Source organism: Sciurus vulgaris, assembly GCF_902686455.1.
Source record: "Sciurus vulgaris genome assembly, chromosome: 12".
NCBI classification, from domain to species: Eukaryota; Metazoa; Chordata; class Mammalia; order Rodentia; family Sciuridae; genus Sciurus; species Sciurus vulgaris.
In genome coordinates, this window is record NC_136473.1 from 97,188,016 (window position 1) to 97,204,595 (window position 16,580).

A 16,580-nucleotide genomic window follows, 5' to 3' on the forward strand; every position below is an offset into this window, starting at 1 on the left:
AGGAGTGGTGGCCTTCAGGTGGGGTATAATCCCTGCTAGTGGGCAGAGGTGCCTCCACTTGTTGACCAATGGTCATCCAAAGGGGACCTAAGCTGTGGGCTGAGGCAAGGCCTGTTTGGGCCTGAGTCTCTGGTTTTACCGTCCTTGTGGGGAAACCTCACCCAGCAGGGAAGACTCACCCGGTGGGGAGGTCTCGCTGGTCAGTTCCCTCCTAGAGGTTCCCCTCAATTTACAGCTACCGCCTGGGCTGGGCTGCCTTCCTCTGCAAAGTTCCCAGGGGCCCGGCCCTACCTCCTGGGCCTGGGAGCCTCACCCTTTGCAGATGACTCTCCTTAGGCTGCCCTTCCTCAGAGAATCTGCCCGCAGGCCTGGAACCTTCGCTCCGCCCTAAGCCTGTCTCTGTGCGGCTCTTCCACCAAGAAGCCTCCTAGATCCTGGGACCCTGCTCTGCACCGAATCGCCTGGCTATGCGGCCCCTCCTCTGAGCAGCCACCTGGGGCCCCGTACAATCGCTCTGAGTCCCGCCACACGCCTCTTCCTCCAGACAGCCGCCCAGTATTCCGGTGCGGTCACTAGGAGTCCAAGAAACTCACTGCGTGCCTCCACCTCCACCAACCACCCGTAGCCCTGGGCAATGAATCACTCCGAGTCGAAGTGACCCTCCCCGTTCCTCCTCCTTCTCCAGATAACCCCCGGGGTGTTCAGGAGCGGTCGCTCTGAGTGGCTCTGAGTGCACGTGACCCGCAGCACGGGTCCTCTGGGCAACCGCCCGGAGCTCTGGTGCGGCCACTCAAGACGAAGCGTCCCACCACGCTTCTCCTCCAGGCAGCCCCCCTGTGTTCAGGAGCTGTCACTTTAAGTCCAAACCACTCACCACTCGCCTTCTCCTCTGAGCAGCCGCCTGGAGCGCTAATGCAGTCACTGCGAGTCCAAACGACCCACCGCGCTCCTCCTCCTCCTACTCCTACTCCTCCGGGCAGGCCCCGGGGTTCAGAAGTGGTCTGAGTCCAAACAGCTCGCCACGCAGCCCCTTCTCTGGCAACGGCCTGTAGCTCTGGTGTAGTCACCCCGAATCCAAGCGGCCGCGCTCCTCTTCCTCCTCCTCGTCCTCAGGGCAGGCCCCGGGGTTCAGAAGCGTCGTTCTGAGTCCAAACAGCTCGCCGCGCAGCTTCTCCTCTGGCAACCGCCTGCAGCTCTGGTGCAGTCACTCCGAATCCAAGTGGCCACGCTCCTCCTCCTCCTCCTCCTCAGGGCAGGCCCCGTGTCCTGAGTCCACACAGCTCTCCTCGCCACTCTTCCCCTGGGCAGCCGCCGGAGCCCCAGTGGTGGCTCCGAGTCCCAGCGCTGTGCCGAGCGGCCTCCTTTACGGCGCTCCCAGCTGTCCGAGTTCACTGCTCCAGCGGCGGGAGGGGTGTCTCGCCGGCAGTTCTACTTCACAAAGTTTCCTGCGTTCCGGGACCACCGTCCCATCCGGGATGCCTCCCCAGGGGGTGAGAGTCACCCGGCTGCTTTGAGTTGGTCCCAAGCGTCTCAATATCTCCTCTTTTGAATCCTGAGTCCTGGAGCAACATGAAATGCAGCCACCCTCTAGGCCGCCATCTTGAAACCCCCCAGAAAAGCCTTTTTTTAGGGTGGGGGTGGGGGAGGTGTCTTAGCCTCTAAGAAGCTTATTGTTAAAAATCTGTACCCAAGTATTAGAATAATTGTTGTGCATAATTTTTTGGTAAACATGGTAAATCTTATTCTTCATTACCTGGTTTTGTGCTTTTAAGCCTAATTTAATATTTCTCTTATAGTCATATTATTATAAGAAACCACATTTGGTCTTTAGAAGTAGATTGAATATAACTAACACATAAAACAATGGGGAGTTTCAAAAAAGTTAAGAACTCTCTGAACCTGTAATAATAATCATACTTTGGCTTTTAAAGGTATACCAAGACAAATATAGCTGTTTGGCTTTAGACAAGTTAACTTCCCATCTCAGAGCTAATTTCCTTGATCATAAAACATGAGATAAGCACTTTTCACATTTTTTTTCCCTTCTTAGCAGAAAAACTTTTTTGACTGCTGAATGGAATTGAACAGATTAAAAAAAAAAAAGGCTGCCCTGCCTAATGTTGGTGTTGAAGTCCAGAGTCAGCACCTACCAGGTTCTCCACACCTTTCTTTCCACCCCCTATCTACTGTCAGCAGAGGTATGCCTAGAAATCAAAATTTATATTTAGTATGGTTTAAAAACCACCAACTCAGTAATTCACTATCATCTCTTTCAGTTCTAAAATTCACTATGCTCCAAAACCAAAGGTTTCCTATTCCTTATTCATATAGATTAGATCCTTGATACACATAAGACGTGTTCAAAGTTTGTGTGTCCAACATAGTAAGAAATGAAAAAACTATAATTAATTCCATTTGTATAACTGAATAGACTAAAAATATAGTTTAAAAACTTTTCAAACTAAACATTACTAAAACATACACTCACATGCTGGGGATGTAGTTCAGTAATAAAGAGCTTGCCTACTATGCAGGAGGTCACGGGTTCAATTCCCAGTACAAAAAAAATTACATATTCACAATATCCAAGAATATCAAACAATGTCGTAACTTCTAAGAACTACATTCATTCATTTAGCTGCCACAAATTCCCTTTAGAAATTAGAAATACAGCCACAAGCATGGTAGCATACACCTGTAATTCCAGGGTTATGTTCTGGATATGTGGTATCCCCCAAAAGGTCATGTGTGAAATAACACAACATGTTCACAGGTGAAATGATTAGATTATGAGTTGTGGCCTTAACAGTGAACCAATCCACTGATAGGGACTAACTGGGTGGTAAATGTAAGATAGGCAGGGTGTGGCTGGAGGGGGTAAGTCACTGAGGGTGTACCTTTGGGGTATATATTTTGTCACTGGTGAGCAGAGCTCTCTCTCTCTGCTTCCTCCCTGTAATGCCCTGAGCTGTTTTCCTTTGCCTTGTCCTTCCCCCAGTGATGTTGTGCCTCACCTCAGGCCCAGAGCTATGAACTCTGTTGACCTTGAACAGAACCTCTGAAACCCCGAGCCAAAATAAACTTTCCTTCCTCTCACTTGTTCTTATCAGGTCTTTTAGTCAGAGCAACACATAGCTGGCTAAAACACCTAGCTACTCAGGAGGCTGAGGCAAAAGGCCAGCTTTAGCAACTCTGAGACCCCCAACAACTTAGCAAAACCTGCTCTCAAAATAAAAAATCGAAAGGACAGGGATACAGTTCAGTGGTAAAGTGCCCCTGGGTTCAATCCCCAGTACAAAAAGGGGGGAAGGGGGAATTAGAAGTAAATACTTTAGAAACTAACCCACAAACTTTTCATTATTTCATCTTTATATCCTAAGGAATATATCTGCTGATTTAAATTAACATTTTAATACAACACTGGTAAAGGAAAAAAATAAAAAGATCCATACCTCTACAGAGATTTTCATATAGGCTCTCAACAGTTAAAAGCAAGTTCTTTTCCATAATTAATCCAAACACAGCCAACCAATGTTTTTTAAAGCACTGTAGTATGTGTATTAGAGTCCATGGTGGTTTCAAGTACAGCATCTAAAGAGTATTTAAAAAGATTAACATTTATGAACTTATTTATTATTCCCATTATTTACACAACCTATTTAGGAAGTCCTACGTATACTTTTGGGCAAAATACAGTTGAATTCTTTTTTTAGTTGGGTTCTTTTTAAATTAAAAGATAATTTATTAAAAACTAACCATCTTAAAATGAAAATTCCATTACAGATTACTTTTGTAAAATTCCTTTTACTATTAATCTTTGTGGTCTCTAGAACCATAAGTGCAAAAAGAAAGCCTACTTCCAATCAGAGAGGAAGCACAATTTTAATCAGCAAAGATTCCTCCATCTACTTTTCAATATGATAATTTTAATGAGGAAATCAACTGTTTAATGAGGAAATCTAACTGTTAACAACTGGGGGAAAAAAAAATCTGTATAGAAAAAAGATATCAAATACAATTGCCAGTTACTATACTCTTACAAAGAGAATAACTGATCATCAGCAACTTCTGAGTCCTTCATATTTCTACTATGAAATATCCAACTTAAACCAACCCTCCTTGAATCTTCTAATCATTCATCATCATCTTGGTTCAACATTTGATAAGATAATTCATTAGCAAAGATATCATATTGGAAGATATTTGAATTTCATATTGGAAGATATTATAATTTCACTAAAAAGCTGGAATCAAGATACAAACTACAGTTAATGGGCTCTGAAGTTTCTTACAGTTATAAATGTGAAAAATCAAAGATTAAACTATCACTATTGCTAAATTAGGTATTCTGTTGGACTGCAGAAAAATGTTAATCAAAGTAAAATGCAAAATGTCTTACTAATAGGATCAATTTGTGCTCTCATATTCATGTTTACATGGCATAAGCCAAAATACGCACCTACATATTGAAAAATGTCTGATTATTCCTTACATCAAACATTTTGATTCAAAAGAAATTAAAGAGTAAAGTTATTTGGATTTAAGTTCCAAGGGGTAGTGTGACATAAATACTTATTGATTGATAAAAAGGAAAGATAGTATGTAGTCCTAAACCTTAAGATATATTATCATTCAACCATCAACGTTTTTTCAAAATCCTGGAAAAAAGATTGATGTGATACAGCTTACTAGTTAAGCTTATTCATTTTATATAAATATCTCTTAAAATAACAAATCTTCAATAGTAAAAAAGAAATTTGCAATTAATAGACTTGAACTAATCACCTCCATCCAAAGGTTTCCAAAAGCAATTTTCATTTCTGTTTCTAATATTGAAGATAAAGCTGTTCCAAGAGATTTTTCAAGATCAGCTATTATACGCTCAAGTAGAATGGACAGTCCTGAATTTGTAGACTTTTCATCAGAGCTCTCTTCTACCGGTGTTGCTTCTTTAAAACAAACAGTTAAAGGCTTTATTCAGGGCGCTAATAGTAAATATTATATATGACTACTATTTGGCCATAAATAATAAACATTTTATGTGTAATCAGTTTTGAATTACCTAGCAACACTTACTTAGAAACATTGCTCCCATGGTCATTTTAAATATGCTACTTTGACCAAAGCTTTATCTTTTTGAAAAAGAAAACTAAATATTTTCACTCCAATGGATATGTAAAAAAAATTGTGATATTTCACTACAATTAATATTATTTTCAAAACAAAGGAGAGTTACAAGAGTGCCCTGAATTTATTTGTAATAGAAAACTAATAACTCAAATCGAGTTTTCTTCCAAAATAGTACACATTTTTAAACTCAGCCCACACCAATAAATTATTTCGAAAGGACAAAAATTTCTGGCTTAACCACCTTCATGCCCTCCCCTTTAAAAAGAGCTTTTGTTATTTTAGTTAATTACGTTTAGTTTGTATTATATTTAGTTGATTTCATTTCATTAGCACTACTTTTTTTTTTTTTTTTCCGTGCTAGGGATTGAACCCAGGGCCCTGTGCTTGCAAGGCAAGCACTTTACCAACTGAGCTATATCCCCAGTCCAGCACTACTTTTTTAAATACTTGAAAACAACAGAAATTTCCTTAAGGCAAAATTTAAAATATTAAGTGGTTTATCTCTACAAATACAAACTAAGAATTTAAATTGATCCTAACATAATAGGCAAACCGAAAGCAGGCTACCCCTGAAAAACCTAAACTAGAATATCCTGTTATTCCTTCCAATGCCATTTTTTATATTACGACAATGTGTGCTATCCCCTAAGAAGGGCAAATAAGTAGTATATGTATGTGTATGAATATCTGTACATTTATATATATATAAATACAGCCTATATTAGAGACCTCAATAATTACTTTCCCACAGAGGGAAAAGGTGGGATGTATTTATACATGATGTCATTTAATATAGTAGTCCATCAAATATCAAGCCACAGGGGATGGGGTTGTGGCTCAGTGGTAGAGCTCTTGCCTAGCATGTGTGAGGCACTGGGTTCGATTCTTAGCATCACATATAAATAAAGAAAGAAAATAAAGGTCCATCAGCAACTAAAAAAAAAAAAATGTATTTAATAAAAATATATCGGGCTGGGGAGATAGGTCAGTTGGTAGAGTGCTCGCCTCGCAAGCACTAAGGCCCTGATTTCAATCCCCAGCACGGCGCAAAAAAAAAAAAAAAGAAAAAAAAAATCAAGCCACAGAACAGATTATTCTGGTTAAAGAAAGTTAAGACAATAGTATTGCTTTTAATTTTCTTAATTATTAGTCTAAAATTTAAAAAAAATTATTAGAGTCTCGTAACTTTCTCAATTATTACTAGCTGATTTTTTACTATATGAATAGGAAGTTATAAATATGAAGTCAATTTTATAAAGAAATTAGTCTCCCCAATTCAAATAATTATTTCCTATAGCTACTACTAATTTTAAAAGGTATAATTTTACAAGGTACAAACGAGCATGCACACAGTAATTATAAATACGTAAAACTACATGTGAGTATATGATTAAAAATCAAATTAATCTGTAAAAGTATTGGAATATCAAGTTCATTATATTTTTGTATTAATATTATAATTTTCATTTACTTGTAGGATTTAAATGCCAGCAGTATTCCAAATCTGATGTACAAAGTATAAGATTAAAATTTGAAATGTTATCACTAACCTTAGAATATAAATGAAGATATATTTCTCATTATGCACAATAAAAATACTACCTGCTTTTGATCGTTGCTTAGAAATACAAGGCTGATGACACACATCTGTGTTCAGAGAGAAGTTAAGCAGCTCTCCACTCAATTCTTCTTTACTGAGTGACTTCACACCACTTATGAGGCCTTTGCTTCTTAAATTTCTATCATCCCTAAGGTTGAAGTTAGGAGGAAAAATATTTTTTTATAAGATAAACCATGAGGCAACTCAAAACACATGAGATCTACTCATAGGCTGGTGAATCTCAGCATATGTATTAAGAAAGGATAATAATTTCTTTAAATAGAGATGGTAAAGAAATTTATGTACAGTAGTCATATCATATGAATTTTGGAGAATAATAATTATTGACTAAGTGCTTCTCTGGAACTAGGCACCATTCTAAGTGATATTTACATATATTTACATTTACTGAATCTTCACAACAAACCTCTGAAGAAGTGGTACTAATCTTATCATCATTTCACAAATGAAAAAGAGAGATAAAGGGTTTGTAACTTGTCCAAGGTCATATACAGTATGTGGGAATTAGATCTGAACACAGGTACATGATCATCCAAAGAGAAATAAACACTAACTGCCATAGTAGAAGAAATAATTTACACAGGGCAGCCATTTGCAAATTTTCTCAGAATGAGCATAAAAAAAATAATGTGAATCTGCTGTTTGCTCAAGGAAGTCAGTGTGATTAGAACACAGCCTGAGTTCAGTTTACGAGGTTACCGGGACAGGCTAGGACAATAATAAATGAAAAGACATATAAGGGCCTCAATGGGGAAGCAACATCATTGAATTTGTTTATTAAATTATTGCTCTGGAACCCAGGAGGTTTCCAGCTGCTGCTCATGACAGAATAGCTTGGTCAGACTAAGCTTCCCACACAAAAGAATTACAAAATCTGAACAAAAAGAGAGAAAAAACTAACCACCTGAAGGCACTAGAAAGTAGTAAGTGGGAAGAACCTAAGGAGAGTTTACCTTCAAGGCACAAGCTGCACTAGGGAAGCTACAGAGAGCTCTCTTTTTGCCTAAGGGCACTCCTCCATTCATGAATGGCATATGACAACAGGAAGTCATAGCCTCCGTGACTGGAAATAACCAGAGAACCACTTGGACGACTGACCCGAATATCTAGAAAGTTAAGGAGGAAACAAAAGGGAAGAAATCACAGGGCAAGTAAGCCCCAGAATCTGCATATAATTCTGCCCAGAGCAGTCTACAGAACCATGTTCAGAAATGAGGGATAGTGAGGCCATTCTTCTGGGGATATAAAATAATTTATATTAAAAGTTAGAGTCTAATGGAAAAGATGGATAGAATGCAAAACCAGACAGGTCATTTCAGCAGACATGAAAACTGTAAGAAAGAATGAAATGGAAATGCCAGCAATAAGAAAACAGTAACAAAATGTAATAATGCCTTCAACAGCTTGTCAATAAACTTGACAAGGTGAGGAAAGAATCAACAAATTTGAAGACAAATCAAAAGAAAAGTGAAATAAAAAGAATAATGAGGGGTTTTGTTAATTTATATAAAGTATTCAAGAGCTGCGGGACAATATATACTGGTGTTTTGTTTTGTTTTGGGTACCAGGGATTGAATTCAGGGCCTTATATGTGATAGGCAAGTGCTCCACCACTGAGCTATATCCCTAGTCCTATATACTGCTTTAAGATCCTTATGATACAAAATATAAAGAAATACAGTATTATTTTATGGTAAATTTTGATAAAGTAAGGATACATATTGTAAACATTAAAGCAACCACAAATTTTTCTTCAAAGGGGTATAAATTAAATCAACATAAAGATAATGGAATGGCACTTAAATATACACAATCCAAAAGAAGAAAGAGAAAGGAAAAAAAGAAAGAATACATGGACTAGAAAATAATTAGTAAAATGATAGATTTTAATCCACCCAATTAAATATGTATGGTCTAAACTCATCAATTAAAAGACATACATTGGCAAGGCACAGTGGCACATTCCTATAATACTCAGGAGGCTGGATAGTAGGATGGCAAGTTCAATGGGCAACTTATCTTATAGAGACCTCATCTCAAAATAAAAAATAAAAGGGCAAGGGGATGTAGTTCAGTGGTAGAGCACTGCTGGTTTCAATCCCCAGTACTGGGGTAAAAAATTTTCAGAAAAAAGAAAACCAACTACAAGCAGCATCCATGGATTCAACCAACCCATGGATTGAAAATATTAAGAAAAAATGCATCTAATATGCACTGAATATGTGCAGCATTACTATTTACATAGCATTTGCATTGTGGTATATATCAAAAAGTATCTTAGAGAGTATTAAAAGTATACAGGAGGATGTGCATAGGTTATATGCAATTATATCACTTTACATGAGGGATGTTAACATCTCCATGCAGGAAGCCCACAGGTAATTTGCAAATGTGCCATTTTGTATAAGCAAGGTTACCATCTGCTTTGAGGGGGACACAGATTTTGGCATCTGTAGAAGTCCTGGAACCAATCCCCTGTGGATATCGAGGGGCAGCTAACTGTGTATGTTATTTATAAGAAATTTACTTCAAATATGAAGACATAGATTAAAAGTAAAAAGAATACAAAGATATCCCAAATAAACACTAACCAAAAGAAAGCTGAAACAGCAGAATACTAAACAAAGGAGACTTCATAATCAGGAATATTATTAAGAATAAGGATATCATATAATGATAAAAGGGTTGGTTCTCTAAGAAGACAATCCAAAACAAAATATGTATGCCTCTCACTACAAGCTTCCATCTTTTTGCCCGAGGGCATCCCCCAATTCATCAATGTCTTAAAAACAACAAAAAGCAACCTTCATGGCTTGCACGGTTAAGTGAAGCAAAACAAATGAGACTTGAAGATGAAATAGACAAATCCACAATCACAGGTTAGAGATTTCAATACTCATCTGTATCACAGAAGTAGGTACATAAGCTGCAAGGTTACAGAAGACCTGATGCATCAACCAATCTGACCTACTGAAACTTATACAATAGTCTACCCACAAAAACAGAATATACTTTCATTCAATGACACATAAAACACCAAAATAGACCAAACTCTTGGCCATAAAAAAAATTCAACAAATTTAGAAGAATAGAAATTATATAAATTATTCTTTCAAGCCATAGTGGAATGAAACTATAATTCAATAGCAAAAAGCTATCAGGAAATTTTGCAAATATTTAGACGTAAGCCATAAACATCTACATAACCTGTGAGTCAACAAGGAAGTCAGAAGGGATTAAATAAAATGAAAATAAAAATAAAACATAAAATTTGTGAACTAAAACTAAAACAGTTTTTAATGGGAAATTTACAACTGTCCCAGATAAATGATCTAAGTTTCAGCCTTAAGAAATGGAAAAAACACAAAGGAACATGCAAGTACTTTTGGGGTAAGGGACGAGTCCTATATATTAAGAAAGATGTGGCCTATGCCATTGTATCCTTGATAAAATTCAATAGGCAATACCTGTGCATTTCACTGTAAGTACATTTTTCCTCAAAATACAAAGAACTGTATAAAATAATCATGTTGGAGGATGGGGAGTGGATAGAAGTATGGTAACAATGGCAGAATCTAAATAATTACTGTATCTGGGTACTTAGGAGTTTATTAACTCTTCTTCACTCTGAATATTGTTAGCATTCTCCATAATGAAAAGTTTTTAAAAAGTAAAAATAAGGAACTATTTAACTTTTTTTTTTTTTTTTTTTGCAGTACTGGGGATCGAACTCAGGGCCTTGTGCTTGTGAGGCAAGCACTCTACCAGCTGAGCTATCTCCCTGGACCTATTGTAACTTTTTGAAGAATGAATGGAAAACAAGTATGCGAATAGAACAATGAATCTCAGAATAAAAAGAAAAAAATAAAGAAATATAACATGGCTTGACATAGGACAGTGGTGGGGAGATAAAGAAAAGAAGACTGCATAGAACCAATTGGATGCTGATTATAAATAATGGCAGGTATCAAAAATTACTCAATTGGGGGCTGGAGTTACGGTTCAGAGGTCAAACTCTTGCCTGACATTCGAGGGCCTGGGTTCGACACTCAGCACCACATATAAATAAATAAAATAAAAAGGATCCATTCACAACAACAACAAAAATATATATATAATATATATGTATGTACATATTACATATATATATAAATATAAAATTATTCAATTGCTGGCTGCAGCAAATGGGTAAGACATGGCACTTTCCATTTAAATGAAGAATAATTTAGAAGGAAAAACCAAGAGCTCATTTTTGGTGATGCTGGGTTTCAGATGTCTATGAGAGATATAAGTAAAGATATCAAATAAGTTGGTGAGTATGTAAATCTGGAGTTTAGAAGACAAATGAATTGAAGCCAGGTGCAATGGTGCATACCTATAAACCCAGGAGGCCTGGGCAGAAGGATTGGAGGCCAGCCTTGGCGACTTAGCAAGATCCTATCTCAAAATTAAAAAATGGAAAGCCACTGGAGTTGTTGTTTGGTGGTAGAACATCCCTGGGTTCAATTGCCAAGTATCTCTCTCTCTCTCTCTCTCTCTCACACACACACACACGCACACAGAGAGATAGAGAGAGAGAGAGAGAGAGAAAATGAACTATGGACTGAAAACATTAATTAGGGGTTGCAGGTCCAGACTTAGGACTATACATTTAAGTAAAGCACTTAGAATGATGAATGATGCACAGCATATAGTGGTGTAGAATTTTTCCTACTACTATCATTATCAATTGATATTAACTATAAACATCACTATCATCGTCTATTTAAGGAACAGAAATGTGTCCTCACAACAGCTGGTAAGACTTACACAGTACACATAATAATTATCATTTATAGAAAAACAATAAACCAACTAAAAAAAGGAAGGAAGGAAGAAAATGGAATTTTTTTAAAAAGGAAGGAAAGGGAAGAGAAAAAAGGAAAAAACAGGCTCACCGCATGACACAAAACAATGCAAAAACTAAAAGTAAGATACAGCTAAAATTTTAATTTCACTAAAATATTCATAAATGGGTGCATAAATAATGGAAGAATTAAAATATCTCACCAATTTAATGTTCATTCTAAACTGAACAAAAAATTACTAAATACATAACAAATAATTATTTCTCAAATTCAATTTATCTCAAATTCAAATTGGTTTACATATTACTATTTCAGCCTTCAAAAAACTCTAAGGTAATATGTCCTAGATCAAAACACAATTTTAAACTGAGATAGAAATCTCTAATATTTAATAACAAAAAGAATAACATTGTTTTTGAAAATAGCTAAATCAATAATACTGACCACTCACTCTATAAGAAAACTCTAAGGGTGATTCACCTGTACAATCACTCCATTTCATAAACACAGACTTTGGGCATGATCATAAATTTCAAGTGAATAAAACTGTATGATGAATAAAATTCATACTAAAACTGCAAACTAAAATTGCTCCTCTATCCTTTGATATCCTTTTCTCAATTGTTAAGTAATAATTTTGCTCAGCATTACAGAGTTTTACATTAGCACTAAGTTACTAAAAAGATTAATGGGGAGGGGCTGGAGTTGTGGCTCAGTGGTAAAGCACTTGCCTAGCATGATTCTCAGCACCGCATATAAATAAATAAAGGTCCATCAACAATTAAACAAATTTTTTTTTAAAAAATTAATGGAGAGGGCTGGGAAGATAGCTCAGTTGGTAGAGTGCTTGCCTCGCAAGCACAAGACTCTGGGTTCAATACCCAGTACCGCAAAAAAAAAAAAAAAAAAAAAAAAAAAAAAAATTAATGGAGAGAGAAGAGGAGAAAAGAAGTGAAAAACTTACTAAGATCTGACTATGCACTAGGCACTATACTACGTCCTTGACATATTCTATCTGGATATTCAAAGTAACATTATGAGGCAAATATTATTCTCCCTGTTTCTTATACATGATGAAACTACATCGGGAAAATTGTGAAAGGTCACAAAGTCAGCCACTAAAAGACCCAGGACTCCAACACAGGCAGTCTTAACTCCATAACAGGCACTCAGAAGCAAACTGCAATATAAACTACCTCCTTTCCAATAAATAAATAAGAAATTAATTTCCTTGCCTCTAATGACTAAAAAATTCTGCCAGATTTTAACATTGACCTTTTCTTTGTTCTCCGAAACATTTTCTGAATAGTACCTAAGTTAAAATGAAATGAAACTTCATCCAATTAAGACTTCATTACTGTAGAGCTAACACATTTTCAGATATAACTGAGTATGCTTAGTGATAGATTCAGAAAATTATGGTTGTTTTCTTTACTCTTGATTTGGGAGATACAATATGATTTTTAAAAATTCTTTAGCATAGCTATTTTTTTTTTTAAAGGAGTAAAATTATTATGAAACTCACGTGCACAGAATGACAAGAGAACAGGGGAATAATTCCTGGTACTGCAGGCAGCATTTTAATACCCTATCATCATTGTTCTCATCACTCAGTCCATCTGCAAATTTAGCAAAGGCAGTTGTCAATAAGCACATTAAAAATCTGGCCATCACATGAAAAATTTAGGCTGTATTTACAAATCAAAAGTACCTGAAAGTTTCACAGCAATGAAAACACTCTGCAAGCTGATTAATGGATACACGTCATTATACATTTCTTTAAACCCATACAATGTACACCACCAAGAATGAACCTAATGTAAACTGCAGACTCTGGGTGATAGTGCTGTCAATGCAGATTCATAGTTGCAATAAATGTAATGTCCTGGTGGGGTACATATAAGGGAGGCTGTGCATATGTGGGAGTAGGGGGCATATGGGAAATATCTGTAACTTCTGCTTAACTTTGCTGCAAATCTAAAAGTGCTCTAAAAAATTAAATTTATTTTTTAAAATGTATACGAAAGACAATGGGGGCTGGAGTTGTAGCTCAGTGGCGGAACGCTTGCCTAGCACATATGGGGAACTAGGTGGGTTTGATCCTCAGCACCATGTAAAAATAAACAAACAGGGCTGGGGTTGTGGCTCAGTCGTGGAGAGCTTGCCGAGCATGTATGAGGCACTGGGTTTGATTCTCCACACCACATACAAATAAATGAATAAAAATAAAGGTCCATAGACAACTAAAAAATATATAAAAATAATTTTTTGAAAAGTATATCTTGGGCTGGGATTGCAGCTCAGTGGTACATGTGTGAGGCACTACATTCATTTCTCAGCATCACATAAAAATAAATAAAATAAAGGTCCACTGACAACTTAAAAAGAAAGTATATCTTTTAAATAAATAGAGGTGATGTGTCGTTTACAACTAAAAATATTTTTTAAGCATATGAAAGACAAAAAACTTTTTAAATAAAAAGACAACAAAGAATATCTTGACAAATCTAGATCAATATACACATGGCACATAGTTATTTCTTTAATTAAAAAATGATGAGTTTACTACTAAAATGGACTAGGATATACCTAATCAATAAACTCAAAGAAATGTGATCAGTTAACTAAATGTCAGACTAGAAAGCAAAAGCCATAAAGTCTAGGCTTAATTCAGACACAGATTTTAATTATATAATTACTTTATATTTAAAATTACCTGCTTAAAAAAATTAAATAAATAAAATTATCCATATAATATCTCTGTGAACTAATGCAAAACTATTCTACCAGCAACATAACTAGTTTCTTGTATCTGCTTTTCCTTAAGCTCTTGCACAACCACCCACGGACTTATTAGAACAAGTCCATCAAAGCCTAAAATGTAAAAATTTAAACAGATTTCTTAGACTCCAAACACTTATTGAGCTACTAACTCAATAACTCAAACTGCTGTAGAAGTGAAAGTTTTAAAGTACAAAGTCCCAACAGGGAAGGGAAACAGGAACTCTAGACAGAATATAAAAAATGACTTCTAACAAATGTTAATCAGCCTACTAATAGGCTTCCAGTCTTAAAACACAGCAAAAATTTGTTTTTTGTGAAAATAAGGCAATGGTAGGAATATGACCAAAAATAATGCTTTTCAAAGGCCCTCACAGTACCGGCCTCCCAGTTCCCATGGGAGCTATTTAATAATACAGATTGCAGGACCATACTTCAGATCTACTTCTGGATAAGCCCCAAAGGGAGGGGCTGTGGTTGTGGCTCAGTGGTAGAGCATTTGCCTACCATGTGCGAGGCACTGGGTTAAATCCTCGTCACCACATAAAAATGAATAAATAAAATAATGGTATAAAAAATGTTACATCTGTTTTTAAAAAATTATTAAAAAAAAAAAAAAAAAAAAAGACTCTTTAGAGCCTGGACCCAGACATTGATTAAAGCTCTTACTGGCAAGTATCCACACACTAAAACTCAACTCAATACACACTAACCAATAAGCTTCAACCTTGCTCTTAGTTTACAACCTTTTTCCCTCTCAATTGTTAGCCTATATTACTTACTCCTCTGATCATTCAATTGGAAAACTTGCTCATTCTCCAATAAATATTTATATAGAGCCAAATTTGTGCCAGATCCCTGCGCTAACCATCTAGATACGGAAAAATAAACTCCTTAGGAGTTCACAATCTAGTAGTAAAATCTACAAAGAACTCAACTATCTCAGGGCACGAGCTGGAGGGAAATGAGATGCAGCCCCTTAATCAGGGAGCTGCATATGCACAAATCATAGCAGCCCATTTTCCTTCCTTCAGTTTGAAGAAAATAACATGGATAATGCACAATGGGCAACTTAAATCATTAGTTACCTTCAAACAATTCAATTTAGCAAACAAAAAGGAACTTTAGAGAGAACAGTACCCTCATCTAAAGGTACCAGGTTAATCTGTAGTATCACTTTTTCTAAGATACATGGTTCTGGAAAATATATTTAAAATTACAAGAATATTTGTGAAATAGACATTCAATAAATATTTTTGAGCACCTGTTCAGGTACTTTTCAAAAGTAAACAAAATAGCCAGCTATGACATGCACACCTATAATCCCTACAACTCATAAAGTAGAAGTAGGAGAATCACAAGTTTGAGGCCAGCCTTAACAACTTAGTAAGAACCTGTCTCCAAATAAAAAACTAAAGTGGCTAGGGATGCAGGTCAGTGGAAGAGTGCCCTAGGTTCAATCCCCAGTACCACCAAAAGAAAAGAGGGGAAAAACAAAACAAAACAAAACAAACAAACAAAAAAAAAAAACAAACACCACAACCACCATATGGTCCTTTCCATTTCATATGCCCATTTTGCACCATTTCCCTCCAATAATGAGTCAGCACCCAAACAAATCTTTATCAGTAAGCACCCTAAAATAATAATACTTACAAAGCTTTTGAGATGCAAGTTGTATTGACTGACCCCACAGTGTTTTATCTTGATTTCTGAGGCTGTCATTGATGAAATGAACTGCAGGTATAGCTTTGTGCTGGGCATGTTTTAGTAGTTTTCCTGCCTTCATACGATCTAGCTCTTGCACAACCACCCAGGGAATTATTAGAACAAGTCCATCAAAGCCTAAAATGTAAACAGATTTCTTAGACTCCAAACACTTATTGAGCTACTAACTCAATAACTCAACCTGCTGTAGAAGTGAAAGTTTTAAAGTACAAAGTCCCAACAGGGAAGGGAAACAGGAACTCTAGACAGAATATAAAAAGTGACTTCTAACAAATGTTATTCAGCCTACTAATAGGCGTCCAGTCTTAAAACACAGCAAAAATTTGTTTTTTGTGAAAATAAGGCAATGGTAGGAATATGACAATACATAAAAAGTAAAAATTTAAGAGGATATAAGGATCAACAAAATATTTTTTAAATGCTGTTAAGAGAAAAAAGAAGTGAGTTCAGCAGATATGCTTCCTCAACCTAAA

At 36.5% G+C, this 16,580-nt stretch overlaps 1 protein-coding gene across 1 annotated transcript in view; it reads right to left on the reverse strand.

The window, feature by feature from the left end:
• SWT1 (SWT1 RNA endoribonuclease homolog) overlaps window positions 1–16,580 on the reverse strand; it is a 105,505-nt gene that overhangs the window by 64,145 nt on the left and 24,780 nt on the right. The window contains exons 9-13 of the mRNA XM_079108024.1: window positions 16,036–16,224; window positions 13,124–13,217; window positions 6,733–6,878; window positions 4,786–4,949; window positions 3,453–3,591 (exon numbers count right to left, since the gene is read on the reverse strand). Of these exons, the coding sequence (XP_078964150.1) occupies window positions 3,453–3,591; window positions 4,786–4,949; window positions 6,733–6,878; window positions 13,124–13,217; window positions 16,036–16,224 (732 nt within the window). The remainder of the gene's footprint in view (window positions 1–3,452; window positions 3,592–4,785; window positions 4,950–6,732; window positions 6,879–13,123; window positions 13,218–16,035; window positions 16,225–16,580) is intronic.